Genomic DNA, 24454 nt, shown 5'->3' on the forward strand with positions numbered 1-24454 from the left:
TAGACCGGATGCCATGTTTTTAGTTTTTTGAATGTTGAGTTTTAAGCCTTCTCTTTCACTCTCTTCTTTAACCTTCATCAAGAAACTCTTTAGTTCCTCTTCACTTTCTGCCTTAAGGGTAGTATCATCTGCATATCTGAGGTTATTGATGTATCTCCCTGCAATCTTGATTTCAGCTTGAGTTTCATCCAATCTGGCATTTCATATGATGTATTCTGCCTATAAGTTAAATAAGCAGGGTGACAATATACAGCCTTGATGTACTCCTTTCCCAATTTTGAACTAGTCCATTGTTCCATGTCCAGTTCTATATGTTGCTTCTTGACCTGAGAAATATCCTACAGAAAATAGGCAGTACCAAGACTTCATCTGTCACTTAACTCTAAAATACTGGCAACCAGGCCTTTTTTTTTCTAGTAGAGAATAGGGAGAGGCTGCCCTGGGGGATGTGTCCAGTCTAAGAGGAGAGATCTAAGGAGCCTCAGTGAAACTGACTCAACCCACCAGGTCATCCTTCAGTGAAGTACATATGGTCAAATCCACATAGGCCCTCAGAACCTCAAAGGACTTTTAAAGTTTCCCAATCATAAATTTAAGTAGATAACCAAGGATTGCCAAATAACAGAGAAACTCCTCTAGTATGAAAGATATAATCCAAAGTAAACAAGCAAAATGGCAGATTAGAGGAAACAGAGAAGTCAACTAAAATCAAAATCAATCACACTCTTATTATTAATATGCTGTGTGCTGTGCTTAGTTGCTCAGTCATGTCCAACTCTTTGACCCCATGGACTGTGGCCCACTAGGCTCCTCTGTCCATGGGGATTCTCCAGGCAAGTATACTGGAGTGGGCTGCCATACCCTCCTCCAGGGGATCTTCCTAACCCAGGGATTGAACCCAGGTCTTCCACATTGCAGGCAGATTCTTTACCATCCAGGCCACCAAGGAAGCCCAAGAATACTGCAGTGGGTGGCCTATCCCTTCTCCAGGGGATCATCCTCACTCAGGAATCGAACCAGGGTCTCCTGCATTGCAGGTGGATTCTTTACCAGCTGAGCTCCCAGGGAAGCCTTTATCATACTATATCCAAAATAGAGTAAATATATTTATTACATATTATTACTATATAGTAAATATATTAATACTATATACAGAATAAGAAATAGCAAGCATGACACAAAACAAGGAGAAAAGAGTATTCAAAAATGAAAAGGAGTTGTTGGAAATTAAAAATATAACAGAAATGGAAAAAAAAAACCTCAGAGCAAGGTTAGACTAATGAAGTTCTCACTGCCTCTGAAGACCTGAGAGGAGATTTAAATGGAAGACGTAGAGCAGTGGGGATTTCGAGGTACAAACTAGCATATATAAAATAAACTGAGACTTCCTTGGCCGTCCAGTGGCTAGGACTCATCACTTCTACAGCAGGGTGCCTGTGTTTGATCCCTGCTTTGGGAACTAAGATCTCACAAGCCATGCAGCACAGTCCAAAATAAATAAGTTACAAGGATATATTGTACCATACAGGGAATATACCCAATATTTTATAATTAAATGAAATATAACCTATAAAAATGTGAATCACTATGTCGTACACCTCAAACTTAGTAGTATTGTACATGAGCCATACCTCAATAAAGAAAAAAGAGACCTAGAGTTTGGGAATTGAACTAATGATAGATACAAATAAAGGTAAGCTAGTATAACAATTATGTAGTTACTGGCTCTAGGGAAAATAAAATCTTGCATAAGAGAAGAAAGTAATTGTATTTACTGCTGCTACTGCTAAGTCGCTTCAGTCGTGTCTGACTCTGTGCGATCCCATAGACGGCAGCCCACCAGGCTACCCTGTCTCTGGGATTCTCCAGGCAAGGACACTGGAGTGGGTTGCCATTTCCTTCTCCAATGCATGAAAGTGAAAAGTGAAAGTGAAGTCGCTCAGTTGTGTCCGACTCTTAGCAACCCCATGGACTGCAGCCTACCAGGCTCCTCCATCCATGGGATTTTCCAAGCAAGAGTACTGGAGTGGGGTGCCATTGCTATGTAAATACTGAGTATTGATCTTAAAAAGTATATGTAATTACATTGGAAGGATGGGTTTTAGGGAAAGGTGCCATGTGTGATGAGATACAGAAGGAGGAAATAGAACTTAATCCTTAACTTCCACTGTAGGAAGCAGCATCAGGAACAATACAAGTCTGACACTTTAAACCATGGGAGAAAATATAAATTTTTTCTTTTTTCGGTCATATCTCATAGCTTCTGAGACCTCAGTTTCCAGACCAGGGATTGAATCCAGGCAATGGCACTGAAAGTACCGACCTAACAGGCCACCAGGGAACTTCCTAGGATTCGTTTTTAAATTTAATTAAATTTCTTTATTGGCTGCGCTGGGTCTTGGAGCTGCTCAGGGGCTTTCTCTGGTTGCAGCAAGCGGGGACTACACTCTAGTTGTGCTCAGGCTTCTCATATCGGTGGTTTCTCTTGTTGGAGAGCATGGTGGGCTCTAGGGCCTGTGGGCTTCAGTGGTTACAGCTGTGGCGTTCAGTAGTTGTGGTGCCTGCTGCCTAGAATTCCTAACATTAAGCTAAAAAAGTAGAAAACAGCTGCATGTGAAGAGGGAAAAATGGGGAGTTACAAAAAAATCTTGTAGAAGTATTGACTGTAAACATTGAGAATTTATAACCTCGTAAAAATTTTAAATGATTTAAAATTAATTTGTATAATAAACATGTATTTAAATGAAAAATATTTTATCTATGAATGATAATTAGTAACTCATGACTATGCTGCTGCTGCTGCTAAGTCGCTTCAGTTGTGTCCAACTCTGTGCGACCCCATAGACGGCAGCCCACCAGGCTCCCCGGTCCCTGGGATTCTCCAGGCAAGAACACTGGAGTGGGTACTCATGACTATAACTTTTCATAATTCCCTTTGTGCCTGCTAAGTCACTTCAGTCATGTCTGACTCTGTGCGACACTATGGACTGTAGCCTGCCAGGCTTCTCTATCCATGAGGTTCTCTGGGTAAGAATTCTGGAGTGGGTTGCCATGTTCTCCTCCAGGGGATCTTCCCAATCCAGGGATTGACCCCGCATCTCTTACATCTCCTGCACTGGCAGACAGTTTCTTAAGCAGTAGTGCCACCTGGGATTCCCCTTGCTGCTGCTGCTGCTAAGTCGCTTCAGTCGTGTCTGACTCTGTGCAACCCCATAGACGGCAGCCCAACAGGCTCCGCCGTCCCCTGGGATTCTCCAGGCAAGAACACTGGAGTGGGTTGCCATTTCCTTCTCCAATCCATGAAAGTGAGAAGTGAAAGTGAAGTCGCTCAGTCGTGTCCGACTCTTAGCGAACCCATGGACTGCAGTCCACCAGGCTCCTCCATCCATGGGATTTTCTAGGCAAGAGTACTGGAGTGGGGTGCCATTGCCTTCTCCGGGATGCTCCTTAGCAACTTAAAAAAAAAATTTTTTTTAAAGTAAGTCTGCTAAATACAAATGGAAGAAATACGCTCAGGGCTCAGTTATAATTAGTGCCACATGAAAGCCCAGTTTTAATCTGGAATATCACTCTGTGTTTCAAATAATATCCTGATGTGAAGGTAAGCAACATTGGAATTGAACTTCTTTTAAAAATGATGAAACTTTCATATTGATTTTTACTTTGTCCTCTGAATAAGGGTGAAAATTTGGTTTGGGAACTTGATTGTATTAAAATAACAGGTATAAGTAAGACATGACATTTATCAAAAACACAGCAAAATCTCCAACAAGAATTGCTTTCTCTCTTAGGCCAACTTTTACTAATCTCTGGTTGTTTCTTCAGTCAGCCATTGTTATGCATCAGTCCTGGTGCTTCTTAGATATATCCTATCTCTGCATCTGAACTCTTACTCTTCAAGCCTCTCTCCCCTACCTTGACTCATTCTTTGTACACCTCTGGATATCCTGTTATGAATAACCCCACATTCTTTCCTGTTGATTCATATCAAAATGGCCCCAGAATCTTGAAATCTGAGGAGGCACCTGAGTTGGGCCCCTCTGCTGTCCTCCAGGGGACTGGTCACATAGATTTGAGACCTGACCCTTGGAGCCACAGAAGCTGCTGTACTAGAATTATGTGAGATTGGAGAGTAAAAAACTCTCAGCATGCCCAGCGTAGGGGAATATACTAAATCATCAGGGAGATTCATTCAAGCAGCTGGTTTTTATTGACCATATATCATGTTACAGGCACTGTTCTAGGTATTGGGAATGTGGGCATAAAACAAGAGGAAAAACTTTCTTCCCTCCTTGCTGTAAAAACAGTGTCCCAGCATGGTATGTCAGAGATGAAATGCAGTAAAGATGTCCCGATGTGGAAGAAGAGCTGACTGCCTGAGGGGTATCAAAGCCTGAGTGGAGACCATCTATTCCATTGTGTGGCAGTGTTGGGAGACTGGTTACATACAGGCAAACTGATCAAATATGTGCATGTGCTCAGGACACATTTTAAGAATGTTTAGGAAAATGGGTACCTGCTTTCTGACTGTATAACAAGGAAGTTATCAACATAAGAAAAAAAAAAAAAAAACCCTACCATTAACCTTGTGGTATGGGATTGGAATTGGAGGTATTCTATGAACTCAATTTGAGTAGATAAATGTTAGGTAAATACATACATCCTCTAGCTCTGTCCTTTGATGGGACATGGGAACAGTTCCACTCTACTGCCCAGAATTGTTTTTTTAAATACTATTATCCACTGTGAGGGCTAAGAGCTTTTGGAGAAATAGCTGATTCTAGGCTGAAGCAGAAAAAGAACAAGGTGAGCATTAGGACAGCTTGTGCCAGAAAACAAAAAAGTACCCAAAGAATGATGAGGTCATGTCAAGATGACGCAGAAGCTAGCTTGCAGAGTCTCTCTGAAAGGAGAAAAATCAGGGACAATGAGAACATAAAAATAAATGATAGCAATGGATTATGACTCATTATGATTAGAATCAAGTAGGAAGCTAGGGGTCCATACTGATATAATAAGTGCATGCAAAAATTGACATTTTGATGAGGAAGAAAATTTCTCAAAGTATCTCATCCTCTCCCAAATACCTCACAGTGGAGGTGACTTACAGACATCACCTTAATCAAACGATCAATGTGAACATCACCCGTAACAGAACATTTCAAAACTGCATGTCAGCTGAAAGGACACAATGAGAAGAGGACAATATCACGTCCGTGGCATCCCTGCCAGAGATACATAACCTGATCTACTCCAGGGAACATCAGAAAAACCTTAGGCATTTTACACCATAGGTGGTTGAGGTCTTCAAATGGGTTAAAATCATAAAAGTCATGGAAACATGAAGAAGTTACCTAGATTGAAGGAAACTGAAAAATGTAACAACCAAATATAATGTGATTCTGAATTAGACCTTTTAATTAGAATTTGTGGGATACTTGATGAAATTGTATAGATCTGATGACTGGGTGGTCCTAATTTTGTCAGTGTTTATCTCCTGATATGGATGATGTTTCGAGGTTCTATAGAAATTACACACTGAAGGATTCGGAGCCATGGGCACCAGTTTCTCAAACTGTTCCGAAAACATAAAAGGCTGTACTGTACTTACAAATTGGGGGAAAGATTTAGATTATTTCAATCTCTTTAAAAAGTGGGAAAAACTCTATTCTTTTGAAAGTTATACTTCATCTAAAAGAATAATTAAAACATGTCTATCAAATGGTTACAGGTTTGAGTCCTGGGACACTCCAACACTTAAAAAATCAATCAGCAGAGAAACAGTCAGCCAAGAAGGACTGAGAAGGAGCCATCAATGACACAATATAAAGGAGGAGAGCTGAGGAAGAAAAAGTTTTCAGAAGTAGCAAGTGGTTCACTCTGTCAAATGCTGCTGAGAGATCAAGTAGATTGAACAGAAATCAGGTGATCACTAGAACTGGCCCCAGTGCATCCTGGGAGGAGTCATGTTTGAGCCGTTTTCAGCTGAGTGAGGACAGCAGTCAGATTAAGAAGAGATGAAAAGACAGGGAGGTGAGAGCATGGAGTGGGTTAACATAGATATCTCACCCCAGAAGTGTTACTGGAAAGGGAGCAGAGAATGATGTTGTAGTTGGAGGGTTCTGTAGAGCCCCCGGAGAGTTCTATGGAATAAGCCAGGTTACCAGGGCAGTATGGTGATGGACTGCATGTGGAGACACTGCCACTGGCTGGAGCAGAGGCCCTGCATCCTAGTAATAACGGGGAAGGAAGGGAAGGTGGGCCCAGGGAAAGATGTGAATTCTGTTTTGATGGCCAGCAGAGGAAAATTTTGTATGAGTTGCTTCTGTTCTGTCTTTGTAATATGAGGCCAGGTCATCTACTGAGAGCACATGTCAAATACCAGTGGTTGGGCATGTTTACTGGGAGTTTGAAAAGATTGGAGAAGTAAATAGTGACAGTCATTTTGGAGAGTGGGGACACCAATACAGAAGGATTGAAGAGAAGTGACTAAGATGATTAGGCTGACTTGAGGGCCCATTTGAGATTTATGTTTATGAAAGTAAAGTGAGGGGAATTCCTTGGTGGTTCCATGGTTAGGACTCCTTGCTTTCACTGTTAAGAGTAAGAATTCAAGCCCTCTTGGGAGTTCGAGAAGACTCTTGAGAGTTCCTTGGACTGCAAGGAGATCCAACCAGTCCATCCTAAAGGAGATCAGTCCTGGGTGTTCATTGGAAGGACTGATGCTAAGGCTGAAACTCCAATATTTTGGCTACCTCATATGAAGAGTTGACTCATTGGAAAAGACCCTGATGCTGGGAGGGATTAGGGGCAGGAGGAGAAGGGGACGATAGAGGATGAGATGGCTGGATGGCATCACCGACTTGATGGACATGAGTTTGAGTAAACTCCCGGAGTTGGTGATGGACAGGGAGGCCTGGCGTGCTGCGGTTCATGGGGTCGCAAAGAGTCAGACACGACTGAGTGACTGAACTGAACTGAAGTGGGAAACTAAGGTCCCAGAAGCTGTGTGGCATAGCCAAAACAGATTAAAAATTTAAAACATTGAGAATCAGCATGCTTATGGATTTCTCTAGCAGTATCCACCTGTTTCAGTACAGGTGAGGATGTAGGAAATACTAATTGTCAGATCATTATTTCCCAAATATACACATATGTATTTCTTCAGAGACATTAAATGGCTCTAAACAAAGGAAGACAAGGTATGAATTGCAAAGCTTTTAATGAAAATGTTTTTCTTTTACAACATGCATAAATTCACATCGGTTTAATAGCAATTAATTCAATGCTTACAAACTTATCTGCCTCTGAATTTAGTCATAATGGATGAATTTAAGCTAATAAAACTAAGGAAAATCAACAGCTCATCTAATCCTTCTTTATATTCCTTCAGGATCAGCAAGATGCATAAATGAGTTCTTTGCAAAGGCTAAAATAGGTTGATGTATAAATTGTAAGTTTATTTTTAAAATTCTGTGTTCATGCAACATTTCTATGAAAACATTTAAACCAAATGTCACAGTTATGAAAACAAAATTCATTGATTTGGGCTGTTTCCATTTTTGGCCATTTGACGTTCTGCTTTTTTTGACTGAACAGATGAGAGTTCACATGCCTACACAGGTGGGGCTTTGCCTAAGATCAATTTGCTTAGAGAGATTCTTTTGTTATATTTTGTTGAATATTAGGGAGTACTTATATCATTCAAGATTAAGTCTGGGTTATCTCTTTGAAGAACTAAATGTATCAGAGATACATTTGATAATGAAGATTTTAGACAAATATTCACCAGCATTAGTTCTGTTAGCAAGCTGAAAAATGTAGGCCTAATATCAAACAATAAACACGTGAGGTAAACGTCAGCCTCTTAGAAGAAAGACCATATGCTCCTGCTTCGGTAAAAACATTATTTGTTTGAAAGAGTGATAGTATAATCTTTTACTCAACGATTACTTCCTTAATATGAAAAAGAGACAAAATGAGCTGAAGACGAAAACTCCACAGTTACACTCTGCAACCCTGAACATAACTCCTGAGATCTCGGTTTTGACACTTGTTTCTCCATGCCACCCTGTAAAAAAAGATGAAACAAATGATAGTAAGATTGAAACATATCTTCATTGCGTTATACATACTTCAAATCCTTTGCAAGAACAAAATAGTTAATCAGTACATGAAATACAAGCTACAGACAGATGCAATTGTTGCTATTTATTAACTGGAGATGCGTATACAGGGACATCACATCTCCACAAGCCTGGACTATAGCACAGAATGCTGGACACAAATGTTGAGTCTTGTGAAGTCCCCAACAGCACTGCAAAGTGCATTCCACATTTACTTAAATCCAAAAATAGTTTCAAGGTATTGTGTAGAGAATTCAAAACCTCTAGAAATTCCCTAAAATAAACTGAGTAGTAAAAGAGTAAAAGATTCTGAATCAGGTAAAATAGATGGTTTCTATGTAATACACTGTTTAGCATAAATCTAAAGCTGCAATTTTCAATTTTCAGTAGCATACTGTAGTCTTTGGAATATTCTCTCACTTCTCTCACATCAGCAGGATAAATCAGCCCTCTTCTTTAATGTTTAATACATACCGTGCTCTTAACAGAAACTAAAGACTCATAAGATTAGTCTTATCCTAAAGACTAATCTACACCTGTTGTAGGTCCATTATACTTAAAACACAAACATACAAACAACCTCATAGGAAAGTGGTCAGATTTGTGGTTACCTGCTGTGGGGCTTGTAGGTGGGGTGAGAGGTAAGGAACTGGACAAAGGCAGTGGGAGGTACTATAGACTTGTAGTTATAACAGTAGGGATGCAATGTACCACAGGCCTATGCTGGTGGCTCAGTGGTAAAGAATCCGCCTGCAATGCAGGAGATGCGGGTTCAATCCCTGGGTGGGGAAGACCCTCTGGAGGAGTAAATGACAACCTACTCCAGTATTGTTGCCTGGGAAATCCCATGGACAGAGGAGCTTGGTAGGCAACAGTCCATGGAGTCGTTAAAGAGTTGGATGCAACTTAGCAACTAAACAACAACAGTACAATATACAACATGATAAATATAATTAACATTGATATATGTTATACATATACAAAGGATGCTGAGATTAAACTTTAATAAGACTTTTCATTCCACACAAAATTTTTTTTTCTTCTCTTTCTCTAATTTTGTATCTATATGAGATAAAGGATGCTTACTAAACTTATTGTGATAATCATTTCATGATGCATATAAATCAAATCATTATGCTATACACCCTAAACTTTTACCGTGCTCTATGTCAATTACATCTCAATAAAACTGGAAGGGGGAAAAAACATACCATGCTTTAATGCCTTGTGGATCTCTGACAACCCTCTTTGCACATGCTACAGCTTGAGTGATGTCATCTTTCAGCAAAGCTGAAAAAGAAGTGGTGAGAAATGAAAACAATCTTCATAGAAATTTCATTTTAAGTTTAGGTTCAGTCAGCTTTATTCTCTTATACTGAGGAAAGAACAACTAATATTATTTTTTAAGAGTCCTTATATCTGTATGAATTTTGGAGGAAAACTCTTTCTTCATTCCATCCCATTTGGTATGAAATAAAACATTCTGCTTCTCATTTACCAAAGTCAGTGGATGTTCAGGAGCTATTAACTAATGTGATACAAGGGTTTCTTTTTACTAGGCAGTGTAAAAACAAAACAAACAAGCAGAAACAGTCTAGGAGTTTTTTACTTAGCAATTCTCCTAATGGAAATTTATCCTAAAGAAATCATGGTATGTACCCAAAGATGTGTATACAAAATGTTTCATAGCAGTTTATATAAAAGGAGAAAATGGAAACAGCCTAAGTGCTTAACCCTGAGAGATAGACCGAGGGACTCCCTGGTGGCCCAGTGATTAAGAGTGCACCTTCCAGTGCAGGGGATGCTGGTTCAATCCCTGGTGGGGGAAGGAAGATGCCAAATGCTGCAGGGCAGCTAAGCCTGCACATCCCAACTGGAGAGAAGCCTGCCTGGCACAATGAAGATCCTGCCTGTTGGCAACTGAGACTTAACATGGCCAAAAAACCAGAACATAAGAAACAATAGAAGCAATATTTTAACAAATTCAACAAAAGTGATATTCAAAAATTCAATAAAGACTTTATTAAAAAATAAAAAATATATTATTTTTTATTTTTAAAGTATTATTTAAAAATATTTTTAAAATAAATTAACTGGATACAAAATAATATTCTAAAGACTATAGGATTTTGAATATTTAAAAATATAACTATCAGTTTTTCAATATTTTTTCAATATTTTATGCACTAAAGATTCATATGTTATCTCTACTTTAAAAGGAACTCAATAGATTATTTATTTCATCCCAATTAAACAAATCTTAAATTAGCTTGTTAGAATGATTATGCTTATAAAGGCACCGTATTTTTTGGAGATGCAAACCAAAGAATTTAGAAATGAAATGTCATAATGTTTCTAAATCAGTTTAAAATCACTCAGCAAAAAAAACCCCATATACATAAAAGAAGTAAATATGATAAAATGTAAATAACTGTAAAAGTACACAATGAGCATACTGATGTTTATTATGCTAATGTTTCTAATTTTCCATATATTAAAACATTTCATAATAAAAAGCAAAAATTATATTTTAAAAAAACCACACATATTTCTCTTCTTTGGTTAACCACTAATCCTTTCATTTTCCAATAAAGGAGTGTAGATTAAAAAAAATGAAAAACCCCTATAACCAAATTACCCCTAAACCTCTACAAACAAGGAAAGTAGGAGGAATGGCATTGTTCTCTACAAAGCATCAACATGTCCAGTTATGATGAAGTGATAGGTCACTCCAGATCTTTTATGATACCAGCTCTTTAATTTTTTACTTGAGGAATTATGAAGAGCAAAATAAGGAGTTTTAGGAAGTTAATATGGAATTTTTCAAGGTCCCTGATGAGCCCTTCAAGACCTTTTTATTTCTATTGACTCTTGACCTAAAGGATCATTCCAGTTTTCCCATAAGATGTTTACAGAAAAACCTGAACGAACTTTTTGGATAACCCAACAAGTATAACCAGGTGAGTCCTGTGCCATGACTCCACATTATCTTGTCTTACCGCTGCAGGGTATACGACAGGCGTTAACTGCTTTTGGGGTTTTGCCATCATTGCACCACCAGCGGCTATTGATTTGAAATATCCCATAATCAGTGCTTTTGTCTCCACGATTGTAGTTTGTAGCACGTGTGTTGTAATTGCTTTCCCATCTGGCCAAACACACCCCTGAAAAAAAATTAGTAATAAACAGCAACACGACATAACTTATACTTAACAGCGTAATTAGTTCTTTTTAATTCTACTTTACTAACAACTTGTTTTATAAGTAGAAAGATGTATCTTACTTGTAAAATATTTTAACATTTTTGTATTAAAGGGCCCTTAAGAGAATTCTTTTGTTAGCAAAACATTTGTTAATACTAATAAAACAACTAACATATTTTAAAAGATATTAAAATAGATGTTTCCTTCATTGCTATTACCCTTCCCCTGGTCCCATCGCTCACGTAAATTTCAGCCTAGAATAGAAAAATCAGCAGAGTTGAGTGGATTCAGTCATTAGCTGCATATGTGTGAAGTAAGTCGCTTTAGTCATGTCCGACTCTATGCAATGCCATGGACTGTAGCCTGCCAGGCTCTTCTGTCCACGGGATTTTCCCACACAAGAATACTGGAGTGGGTGGCCATGCCCTCTTCCAGGGGATCTTCTCAACTCAGGTCTTAAATCTATGTCTCTTGTGTCTCCTGCATCAGCAGTTGGATTCTTTACACTGCACCACCTGGGAAGCCCAATTAGTAGTATGCTGCTGCTGCTGCTGCTAAGTCGCTTCAGTCATTTCCGACTCTGTGCAACCCTATAGACGGCAGCCCATCAGGCTCCCCCGTCTCTGGGATTCTCCAGGCAAGAACACTGGAGTGGGTTGCCATTTCCTTCTCCAATGCATGAAAGTGAAAAGTGAAAGTGAAGTCGCTCAGTCATGTCTGACTCTTAGCAACCCCATGGACTGCAGCCCACCAAGCTCCGCCCATGGGATTTTCCAGGCAAGAGTACTGGAGTGGGGTGCCACTGCCTTCTCCGAATTAGTAGTATCTGCTTATGCTAATGGAAAAATACTTTTACCTGGAAAAATAAGGAGTTTTTGAGAGGAAAAAAAAATTCTTACGACACCTAAAGTTGAATTTGGATATCAAATTAGAGTCCTGAAAAGAGTTATAGAATAGGAAAGACATCCATCCATCTATCCACTCATTCATTCATAAATAGTTATGGAGGGGAAATGTCTGAATTCAGTCTGAAAAATACAGTAATGACATTGACAAATATGGACTAAAATACAGTCACTTTTCCTTAGGACATATCTTTAATTTTGTGGAAGAAAATTAAAAATAATTAATCAACTGGATGTAGAATAATAAAATGTCTTTCAGGCTGCATTTCAGGGATCCTTATATAGATACTGATTGAGGGGAAATAGGTTCCTTCTGTCCCTGTTTTAAGAGTTCAATGAAATGTATAAAAACTTTGCCCAGTGTCATGTTAGGGGGACTAAAAATGAGAAAATTACTGCCTTACTCAGGCTTGCAGAGCTCAAGTCCAAACTGGAAATGGCTAGAGTCAAACACCAAGGGCTTGACAGACATATCCCAGGTGCTGAAATATATTTTATAGTCTGCTTCCATATGCCAGCTGGCAAATTTAGTGGCTCTAGAGGAGTATAGCAGTACCTGGCATGCTTCTAATTGTATAGAATTTAACCCTCCTATACTTCAATCCTTTACCCAGTACATCTGATTCTAAAGGAACCATTGGTATTTTAACCATTGTAAATGTACAAACCCGCCAAGAAATAAGAAAAGTCCATTCATACAATATCCCTTATTATTCATCCTCTATTAGTATCTGTTCCACACCTGGCTAACTATTTGGAAGGAAGAAGAATAGTTAACTTACAGTTTGCCAGGCTGACTCCTCGATAGCCATCCAATCCAAGTTTCTTCAGAGTTCTGGCAAGCTCACACCTCTGAAATTTCTTGCCCTGGACAGCAACAGAAAGGAGGAGAAGCCCCACAATAAGGAGAGCCTTCATGTTGACAGAAGCCAAATGTCCAAGTTGACCAGGTGAGCTGGACTTGGTATTTAACATCTTTTTACTTCCCTCTTCTCTGACGAGTTTGGGGGCTCCACCCTTGGTGACATGTGGAAGGCAGGGCCTGTGTTTTGGTCCACTGACTTTAAAAGTTTTCTTCCTTATGTTTAAAGGAATATGCTGATATCCTAAGGATTAACCTGAAAGAAAATAATAAAATGAGATTGCTTAACGACCTTGCTCAGGAAGAACTGGGATTAGCACTATAGCCCAAAGAGGAACTTCCTCCTATATAAATATAAATTTGAGCAACTGTAAATAAAGGAATATGCTGATATTCTAAGTATTAACCTGAAAGAAAATAATAAAATGAGGTTGCTTAACGACCTTGCTCAGGAAGAACTGGGATTAGCACTATAGCCCAAAGAGGAACTTCCTCCTATATAAATATAAATTTGAGCAACTGTAAAGAAAAAAAAAACGGAATATTTTACACAACTGAAAATAAGCTCAAATCTTTCACTAAGTTTTTTTTTGTTACATTGTTTTATGTGCTTTCACTCTGTTGTCTTCAATTTTTTCACTTGAAATTGTTATATATATACATTTTCCACAAAACAACATGACACACTGCCTGGTGTTCTGACAGGTATGTAGCACCACACCATGTTGTTCAACCAGATTCCTCTGCCAACTTTTTTGGTGTCTATTGTAAATTCTTCATTTATAAATCCATATTTTCCTATGATAAGTAAGCTCATGAGAACAACATTCCTAACTCCTTTCTGACAATGCCTTACTTCACATTTCCATGTTAGAACATAAAAGGTCATTGCAAAGCAAAAGAACTTAACAGTAAAACCTGCAGAGGGATATCAGAATATGCCACCCAAAATCTTCCCCTTTGGCATAAGGATTATTTTGAGCTGAAGGCAACTGAGAGGAAGAAGATCCAAGAAAAATTCTCTGCCCTCTCCCTAGTTTCCTGAAAGCAGAACATAAATTTGTGCAGATATTAATCACCAACAACTATTGACACTTATCAGCCCCAAGACAGCACTAGAGGACTGACAAAACATTTACTGAGTAGCTAGTATCTTTCCTTAGCTTCTAATGTATTTATCGTCCCACAATCTGCCACCCTTGAAGCTAGAACTCTTCTCCTATGTCTTGTTGCTACTCTAAAAATATATTGTTTTTTAAGATAATCTGTAAGTCTCGGCTCTAGCCATGTTTTTGAGTTACTGCTGCCTGTATTTCACGTAAGTATATATGAAACGTACATGTTAACAAACATGTTTGCTTTTCTCTTAATTTTTTGTTACAGAGCCCCAGCCAAAAACCCTAAAAGGGCTTCAGTTTCAGTTTAGTTGCTCAGTCGTGTCTGACTCTTTGTGACCCCATAAACCACAGCATACCAGGCCTCCCTGTCCATCACCAACTCCCAGAGTCCACCCAAACCCATGTCCATTGCATCAGTGATGCCATCCAACCATCTTATCCTCTGTTGTCCCCTTCTCCTCCTGCCCTCAATCTTTCCCAGCATCAGGGTCTTTTCCAATGACTCACTCTGCACATCATGTGGCCAAAGTGTTGGAGTTTCAGCTTCAACATCAGTCCTTCCAATGAACACCCAGGACTGAGTTCCTTTAGGATAGACTGGTTGGATGTCCTTGCAGTCCAAGGGACTCTCAAGAGTCTTCTCCAACATCACAGTTCAAAAGCATCAATTCTTTGGCACTCAGCTTTCTTTACAGTCCAACTCTCACATCCATAAATGACTACTGGAAAAACCATAGCCTTGACTAGATGGACCTTTGTTGGCAAAGTAATGTCTCTGCTTTTTAATATGCTGTCTAGGTTGATCATAACTTTCCTTCCAAGAAGCAAGCATCTTTTAATTTCATGGCTGTGATCACCATCTGCAGTGATTTTGGAGCCCAGAAAGATGAAGTAAGTCACTGTTTCCCCATCTATTTTCCATGAAGTGACGGGACCGCATGCCGTGACCTTAGTTTTCTGAATGTTGAGTTTTAAGCCAGCTTTTTCACTCTCCTTTTTCACTTTCATCAAGAGGCTCTTTAGTTCATCTTCACTTTCTGCCATAAGGGTGGTGTTATCTGCATATCTGAGGTTATTGATATTTCTCCCAGAAATCTTGATTCCAGCTTGTGCTTCCTCCAGCCAAGCATTTCTCATGATGTACTCTGCATATAAGTTAAACAAGCAGGGTGACAATATACAGCCTTGACGTACTCCTTTTCCTATTTGGAACCAGTCTGTTGTTCCATGTCCAGTTCTAACTGTTGCTTCCTGACCTCCATACAGGTTTCTCAAGAGGCAGATCAGGTGGTCTGGTATTCCCATCTCTTTCAGAATTTTCCACAGTTTATTATGATCCACACAGTCAAAGGCTTTGGCATAGTCAATAAAGCAGAAATAGATGTTTTTCTGGAACTCTCTTGCTTTTTCCGTGATCCAGTGGATGTTGTCAATTTGATCTCTGGTTCCTCTGCCTTTTCTAAATCCAGCTTGAACATCTGGAAGTTCACGGTTCATGTAGTGCTGAAGCCTGGCTTGGAAAATTTTGAGCATTATTTTACTAGCATGTGAGATAAGTGCAATTGTGCGGTTGTTTGAGCATTCTTTGGCATTGCCTTTCTTAGGTATTGGAATGAAAACTGACATTTTCCAGTCCTGTGGCCACTGCTGAGTTTTCCAAATTTGCTGGCATATTAGTGCAGCACTTTCACAGCATCATCTTTTAGGATTTGAAATAGCTCAACTGGAATTCCATCACCTCCACTAGCTTTGTTCTTAGTGATGCTTCCTAAGGCCCACTTGACTTCACATTCCAGGATGTCTGGCTCTAGGTGGGAAATCACATCATCGTGATTATCTGGGTCATGAAGATCTTTTTTTGTACAGTTCTTCTGTGTATTCTTACTACCTCTTCTTAATATCTTCTGCTTCTGTTAGGTCCCTACGATTTCTGTCCTTTATCGAGTCCATCTTTGCATGAAATGTTCCCTTGGTATCTCTAATTTTCTTGAAGAGATCTCTAGTCTTTCTCATTCTATTGTCTTCCTCTATTTCTTTGCATTGATCACTGAGGAAGGCTTTCTTATCTCTCCTTGCTATTCTTTGGAACTCTGCATTCAGATGGGTATATCTTTCCTTTTCTCCTTTGCTTTTCACTTTCCTTCTTTTCACAGCTATTTGTAAGGCCTCTTCAGGCAGCCATTTAGGTTTTTTGCATTTCTTTTTCTTGGGGATGGTCTTGATTCCTGTCTCCTGTACAATGTCATGAACCTCCGTCCATAGTTTATCAGGCACTCTGTCTATCAGATCTAGTCCCTTAAATCTATTTCTCACTTCCACTGTATAATCATAAGGGATTTGATTTAGGTCATACCAGAATGGTCAAGTGGTTTTCCCTACTTTCTTCAGTTTCAGTCTGAATTTGGCAATAAGGAGTTCATGATCTGAGCCACAGTCAGCTCCCGGTCTTGTTTTTGCTGACTGTATAGAGCTTCTCCATCTTTGGCTGCAAAGAATATAATCAATCTGATTTCGGTGTTGACCATCTGGTGATGTCCATGTATAGAGTCTTCTCTTGTGTTGTTGGAAGAGGGTGTTTGCTATGACCAGTGCGTTCTCTTGGCAAAACTCTATTAGCCTTTGCCCTGCTTCATTCTGTACTCCAAGGCCAAATTTGCCTGTTACTCCAGGTATCTCTTGACTTCCTACTTTTGCATTCCAGTCCCCTATAATGAAAAGGACATCTTTTTTGGGTATTAGTTCTAGAAGGTCTTGTAGGTCTTCATAGAACTGTTCAACTTCAGCTCCTTCAGCGTTACTGGTCAGGGCAAAGACTTGGATTACCATGATATTGAATGGTTTGCCTTGGAAACAAACAGAGAGCATTCTGTCGTTTTTGAGATTGCATTCAAATACTGCATTTAGGACTCTTTTGTTGACCATGATGGCTAGTCCATTTCTTCTAAGGGACTCCTGTCCACGGTAGTAGATATAATGGTCATCTGAGTTAAATTCACTTATTCCAGTCTATCTTAGTTTGCTGATTCCTAGACTGTCGATGTTCACTCTTGTCATCTCCTGTTTGACCACTTCCAATTTGCCTTGATTCATGAATCTAACATTCCAGGTAAAAGGAAACAAATGTTTCCTCTTGTACAGTTTCTAGTGATGAGGATGAGACAGTGAAAGACTGGAACATTCCACTCTCCCTGGAGACTGCAGTTGAGGTACAGGATAACAGACAAGAGACCAGCAGAAAGTAAGAATTCTAACCATGTTAGTCTCGTGGACATGTTTTGGACAATGGACTGGTTCAAAACTGGGAAAGGAGTACGTCAAGGCTGTATACTATCACCCTGCTTATTTAACTTACATGCACAGTGCATCGTGTGAAATGCCATGCCGAGGTCCAGCCCTGGCTGAACCAGGGTATTCGAAGGGGAGACAGCTTCGGCGAGTTCACTGGATACAATAGCTTTATTTAAATATTCATCAAAGATATAAAGAGTAATAGAATGAGGATAGCTCAGTAGGAAAATTCAGCGGAGAAAAGAGGCTGAGTAGCTTGGTTTACACAGAAAATCAGTATAACCTGTGACATCAGGTTAGCTCTGACTACGGAGGCCACTGGCGCCCTCTCTAATAGCAGAAGGTGCCCTACCTTAGGCACCTTCTCGAGTGGGTCTTAGAAGCCCAGGCAAATAAATGTTCGCAGAGGACCTCCGTGCTCCAGATGGAAACCTCAGCCAGAAATTGAGAAAAATAATGACATGGGGAGACCAAGCTTTGGTGAGCAAGGCCCGTAGCGTTATTTTCAACAGGGGCTTTTATACCATAAGTTGTACATAGAGGATAATAGGGGGCGTGAAATCATGCAAAGTCAGCAGTCTTTGATCCTTATCAAAACCAGGGTTTCTTTCCTGCAAATTTATCATATACAAATGGTTTAGGTGATTTACATCATCTTCTGGCCAGAAGGCCTATTAACATTTTGTGACTCTTGACAAAGGTTTGTCAACCGTAAGACTTATTTTCTCTAAGAGTAATTATTTTAAGGTTTGGTGCCATCCTCCGGAGGTGTTAGATAAAGTTGCATTCCTATAGGGCAGAGGTGCAGTGGGTTTACAACAAAGGAAATAATTTATTACATTAAGGGTTTAAAGTTGCTAACACCAAGGTCACTACTTATTTTTTCTACATACCAACTATATTAATTAATTCAAGGATACAATACAGGGGATGTGGATACTTGGCAGCAAGCATTGGCTCATCAATGAAATCTTTTACTAGTTTTATTCTGACAGTTTCTAACTCTCTGAGAGGCTTTAAGCTATTTGAATATCTTAAGCTTCCCATGCCTCACTGAGAGACTGTACTGAGAGACTGTAAACAATCATATGCATAGCTGTAGGAGTCCGAGTAAACTTGTCAGGCGAGTTAGAGAGCTATCTGAGGGGTTTGGATTTAAACACTCCTAATGCCCAGGAACTTATTAACTGGAGCTGTAAGTTAACTCTTTATCAGAGAGAGTGAGATGGTGGTGGGGGACAGCCCCCAGTAAAGTCAGAGGTAAGAGCACAAAGCAGTAAAGTAGGCAGACTCTGGTTTTGGGGGGTAGATGCTCGAGAATATCCAGGGGGACTCCTGAGGCTCAATCCCGCCTTTGTGTATGCCGAGCCTCCTTCCTCATGACCTTTGCCATGGGTGGAGCTCCTCACGCTGGCTCCCGGCAATGCCAGGCTGGATGAAGTACAAGCTGGAATCAAGGTTGCAGGGAGAAATATCAATAACCTCAGATATGGCAATGACACCACCCTTTTGGCAGAAAGTGAAGAGGAACACAGAACCTCTTGATGAAGGATAAAGAGGAGAGTGAAAAAGATGGCTTAAAACTGAACATTGTAAAAACTAACATCATGGCATCTGGTCCCATCACTTCATGGCAAATAGGTGGGGAAACAATGGAAACAGTGACTGACTTTATTTTCCTGGGCTCCAAAATCACTGTGGACGGTGACTGCAGCCATGAAATTAACCAACACTTGCTCCTTGGAAGCAAAGCAAGACAAACCTAGACAACATATTACAAAGCAGAGACATTACTTTGCTTACAAAGGTCCTTATAGTCAAAGCTATGGTTTTTCCAGTAGTCATGTACGGATGTGAGAGATGGACAATAAAAAAGGCTGAGTGCCGAAGAACTGATGCCTTTGAACTATGGTGGAGAAGACACTTGAGAGTTCCTTAGACAGCAAAGAGATCAAACCACTCAATATTAAAGGAAATCAACTCTGAACAGTCATTGGAAGGACTGATGCTGAAGTTGAAGCTCTGATACTTTGGTCACCTGATGCATTGAGCCATTCCTTGGTAAAAACCCTGATTCTGAGAAAGATTGAAGGCAGGAGGAGAAGTAGATGACAGAGGATGAGATGGTTGGATGGCATCACCAACTCACTGGACATGAGTTTGAGCAAACTCTGGGAGTTGGTGATGGACAGGGAAGCCAGGCGTGCTGCCAACCATAAACAGCCACAAAGAGTCGGACATGACTGAACGATTGAACAACAATAATAACCATGTCCCAGCTCTCTGCCTGTAGTGCACAGTGAAGAGAGGAGGATAAAATTTCTCCTTGTGCCTTCCTTTACAAATTCACAGTGGCAGGAGAAAAACAGTTGTGAAAACAGATCTTAAACTGTGACTCTTGTGAATTTGTTTTTGGTAATCAACACCTACAGTTATTGATTCTTAGCCTCCCAGAAAGAATCATGCTTTCCTTTGTCTCTGTCATTTGTCATAAGGATGAAAAACCATGAGAAGAGAATCTCTATTTGTCTTGTTTTATATACTGAGAACTTTTGTAACGAGTGAGAATATTCCCCCTGTGCCAGGATCCAGCCCCGGCAGGATCCAGGGAATCCCTTGGGATGACGGCGTCGGTGATAAGGAAAGTAAAAGGGGAGAGAAAGAGGCTTGATCTTCCTTGGTTTACACAGAAAGCCAATAGAGCTTCTGACACAGAACTTGCTCTGTTCACGGAGGCCACAGGCACCCACTCCGTGGGGTGAGGACGCAGGATGCCCTCTCCCCAGTGAAGACACAGGGTGCCTTCCCAATCAGCTCTTAGAAGCCCAGGAAAAAAAGTGAATTCAGAGAGCCCCTGTGCCCCAAGGAGTCATCCTGAAAGAAGAAGAGAGAGAGAAAGAAAGAAAAGGAAAGAAAGAAAGAATGACACAGGGGGACCAAGCTTCGGTGAGCAAAGCTCACCATAACTTTATTTTCAAAAGGATCTTTTATACCTTGACTTGTACATAGAGGGAAATGAAAGATGCAAAGTCATGCAAAGTCAGCCCAAACATTACATCTGTTTTGTCTTTATCAAAACCAGGATTTTTTTCTGCATACCTTTCCCATAAACAATGTTGTGTACATTATCTTCTGGCCTTGGAGGCCTGTGGACATTTTATGACCCTTTTTTGATAAAGGCTGTTCAACCAGAAAACTTATTTTCCCTTGCAATGTTTTTTCTTTATATTTCTAATCTATGTCAGCCTCAGAAAGTGCTAAATAGAGTTACATTCTCACGGAGCAAAGGTGCAGTGAGTTACAACAAAGAAAGAACCAATTAGCTCAAAGGTCTGACGTGGTTAATTCCAAGGCTACTACTTGTTTTTCTTACATTCCAACTGTGTTAACCAATGCACTTCCAGGTGCACAATGGATAAGGGATACGGGCACTTGGCAGCAAGCATTGACTTAACAATGAAATCTTACACCAGCACTACTCTAATAGTTTTTAATTCTTTGAAAGGCTCTATATTTTTAGAATGTTTTAGGCTTCCCGTGTCTCTCACGGTTGGGAGGTTGTGAACAATCACATGTGTAGCTGCAAGAGTCTGGATAAACTTGTCAGGCAAGCTAGAAAGCCATCAGAGAGGTTTGAATTGAAACACTCCTATCATGCCCAGGAGACTTATTAACTAAAGCCCTAAGTTGACTTTTTCCAGAGAAAGGTGGTCGGGGATAGCCCCCTGTTATTGTCAGAAGAGTTGGTAAAAGGCACAAAATAGTAAGACAGACAGATTCTGGTTTTGGGTTAGATGCTCGAGCAGGTCCAGGGGGTCCCTCGAATCCTGATCTTCCTTGCTCGTCAGATCTCTTCCACATGACCTTGTCAGGGGTGGGATCTCCCGTGCTGGCTTCCGGCACCCCTGCTTTCTGCCACTTGGGTGATGCAGGTTGTCTGTCAGTCTTGTATTAGCAGCTAGCCAGCCAGCTACATGCCTAAGACATGAAGTTACAGGCAAGCTTCTTTTTGTCCAACCAGGCCAGCTGTCAGGGGAGTTTGTCATAAGGGGCCTTTATTGCTTCTACAAGATTAGGAGGGGAAGATCAGAGAACAAATGTCAAGAACTACAGATGGCACTCAGCCAGTGTAAAAAACTTATGTAAATACTGATAGCCAGGAAACTGCTTTAACAGAGGTCCAGAACATTTACAAAAAAGCTTGATTTATTGTCCCTTACTCTGTAAGCAGAACCTACCAGGTCCAGACTTTTGTGTATTTGGGGATGGCACTTAATACACAAAAAATACTCAACTAATCTTCCTATCATTAAAGAAAAGAAAAAGATTATAGCAATTATCCTGGATTTCTGCTAACAGGCAAATATGTCCCTGACTTCCTTCTTAGATAAAATCTACAATTCCTAATCCCTTGAAATATTGATCTTATATATTTGAAATGTAGGCATTCAAAAAGATAGTTGTTGGCTAAAGCAACCTTGGGACTGGAAAAAAAAAAAGAGAGAGATTTTAAAAAGCAAAATGCTATTTAATATTTTCATAACTCCAGTGCCATAAACTCCCTTGCCAGGTCCCCAATAAGATATCTATTAAAGACAAGTAATACTCTGGTTTCTCTTCCTATCATATAAATCTTTCACTTTTTACTAAAGATTTCTGTGGAGAAGAATAATTCTGAGATCAAGAGGGAGATGATATATGTATAATTACGTCTAATTTGCATCGCTGTAAAATAGTAACATTACAACACAACATTGTAAAGCAATTTTCCCTCAATTAAAAATAAATTTTTTAAAAAGACAAGTAAAAATCTTAAAAAGTCATCCCATAAATATTGGTAAAAGGCTTCAGCCATCTGAGGGGGTAAACTTAACTTGTTCCATCTGTCAGAAACAGCATTCATATCCAACTATTCTGTCTAGTCAAGGCTATGGTTTTTCCAGTGATCATGTATGGATGTGAGAGTTGGACTGTGAAGAAAGCTGAGCGCTGAAGAATTGATGCTTTTGAACTGTGGTATTGGAGAAGACTCTTGAAAGTCCCTTGGACTGCAAGGAGATCCAACCAGTCCATTCTGAAGGAGATCAGCCCTGGGATTTCTTTGGAGGGAATGATGCTAAAGCTGAAACTCCAGTACTTTGGCCACCTCATGCAAAGAGTTGACTCATTGGAAAAGACTCTGATGCTGGGAGGGATTGGGGGCAGGAGGAAAAGGGGACGACAGAGGATGAGATGGCTGGATGGCATCACCAACTCGATGGGCGTGAGTTTGAGTGAACTCCGGGAGTTGGTGATAGACAGGGAGGCCTGGCGTGCTGCAATTCATGGGGTTGCAAAAAATCGGACATGACTGAGCGACTGAACTGAACTGATTCTTACTTAGCTAGAGAAGGAAATGGGAGAACTCACTCGCTGGGAGAACTCTAAGGACAGGAGCCGAGCGGGCTACAGTCCATGGCATTGCAGAGCCAGACACAACTTAGCTACTGAAAAACAACAACAAATTCTTGCTTAATAGTTATAAGAATATAACTGTTCTCTTCAATATCTTTAAAAACTATTCTAAGTTCGGCCTAAGGTGCCAAACATTCCAAGGGAATGTTTTAGGATTTTTAATCCCTTAAAAGTAGTTAGGTTCCTGCCCTAGGAATTTGCTACCAGTTGATAATTGTCTAAATGAATATTCTTATGTTTCAAAATTAGTTCTCATGAATTTACACTATTCTGGGCCTCTGCCAGGTGATTTTTATCAGGAGTTTTGTGTTTTTGAAAGAAGAGAAGAGTCTATATACAGATCTTCCTTGATTTCCTGTGGGATAACATTCTGATACTGGACTTCCCTGAAGGTAAAAAATCTGCCTGCAACAAGAGAGACCCAGGTTCAGTCCCTGGGTAGGGAAGATACCCTGGAGAAGGAAATGGCAATCCACTCCAGTAATCTTGCCTGGAGAATTCCATGGACAGAGGAGCCTGGCAGGCTACAGTCCATGGGTTCACAAAGAATCAGACATAAAGCCATCATAAATTAGAAATAAAGTCAAAAATGGGTTCTATTCACCTAACCTACCAAACATCATAGTTCTGATCAGCATACCTTAAACTTTCCTAGGACGCATACATTTAGCCTACAGTCAGGCAAAATCATCTGACACAAAACCTATTTTAGAATAAAGTGTTGAATATCTCATGTAATATATTGAATACACTCCCCAAAATGGAAAACAGAATGGCAGTCTGGGTACAAAATAGTTGTATCAGTTGTTTACTCTCATAAACAAAAAATGTCACTAGTCTGGGATAAGATCACATTTCAAACTCCAAGTATATTCTCTACTGAATGCATACATCTTCCACACCATTGTAAAGTTGAAACACCTTAAGCCATCGTGAAGTTGGGGACTTTCTGTATTGTAATAGCAAATTCAGACACAGGGCTTGCCATGTTCCAGGCATTATGCTGAAAAGCTTAGTATGTATTAACTCACTTTCTCCCCTTGAAAAAGGTATTGTCAACATCCCCATGGCCCCTCTGGGAGTGAGTAAAAGGCCACTCTTCTCATGCACCACTATTTCTGTAAGCTCTACTCAATTTTTCAGTAAAACTGCCTAATAAGGGCCCATTCAGTTCAGTTCAGTTCAGTCACTCAGTCGTGTCCGACTCTTTGCGACCCCATGAATCGCAGCACGCCAGGCCTCCCTGTCCATCACCAAATCCCAGAGTCCACCCAGACTCACGTCCATCGAGTCAGTGACGCCATCCAGCCATCTCATCCTCTGTTGTCCCCTTCTCCTCCTGCCCCCAATCCCTCCCAGCATCAGAGTCTTTTCCAATGAGCCAACTCTTCGCATGAGGTGGCCAAAGTACTGGAGTTTCAGCTTCAGCATCATTCCTTCCAAAGAAATCCCAGGGCTGAACTCCTTCTGAATGGACTGGTTGGATCTCCTTGCAGTC

General features: G+C 40.2%; 1 protein-coding gene and 1 pseudogene across 1 annotated transcript; one reads left to right on the forward strand and one right to left on the reverse strand.

The window, feature by feature from the left end:
* Positions 1–7205: 7205 nt before the first annotated feature.
* On the reverse strand, positions 7206–13204 carry LOC109559236 (lysozyme C, milk isozyme). The gene is made up of 4 exons (XM_019960832.2): positions 13017–13204; positions 11126–11290; positions 9338–9416; positions 7206–8071 (listed from the first exon to the last, which is right to left on the reverse strand). The coding sequence occupies exons 1-4, from the start codon at positions 13150–13152 to the stop codon at positions 8005–8007; spliced, it is 447 nt and encodes a 148-aa protein (XP_019816391.2). The 5' UTR covers positions 13153–13204; the 3' UTR covers positions 7206–8004.
* An 8900-nt stretch (positions 13205–22104) lies between these two features.
* On the forward strand, positions 22105–22210 carry LOC139183380 (U5 spliceosomal RNA; annotated as a pseudogene).
* The last annotated feature ends 2244 nt before the right edge of the window (positions 22211–24454 follow it).

The sequence above is a fragment of the Bos indicus genome, chromosome 5 (genome assembly GCF_029378745.1).
Source record: "Bos indicus isolate NIAB-ARS_2022 breed Sahiwal x Tharparkar chromosome 5, NIAB-ARS_B.indTharparkar_mat_pri_1.0, whole genome shotgun sequence".
In the NCBI taxonomy this organism is placed as follows: Eukaryota; Metazoa; Chordata; class Mammalia; order Artiodactyla; family Bovidae; genus Bos; species Bos indicus.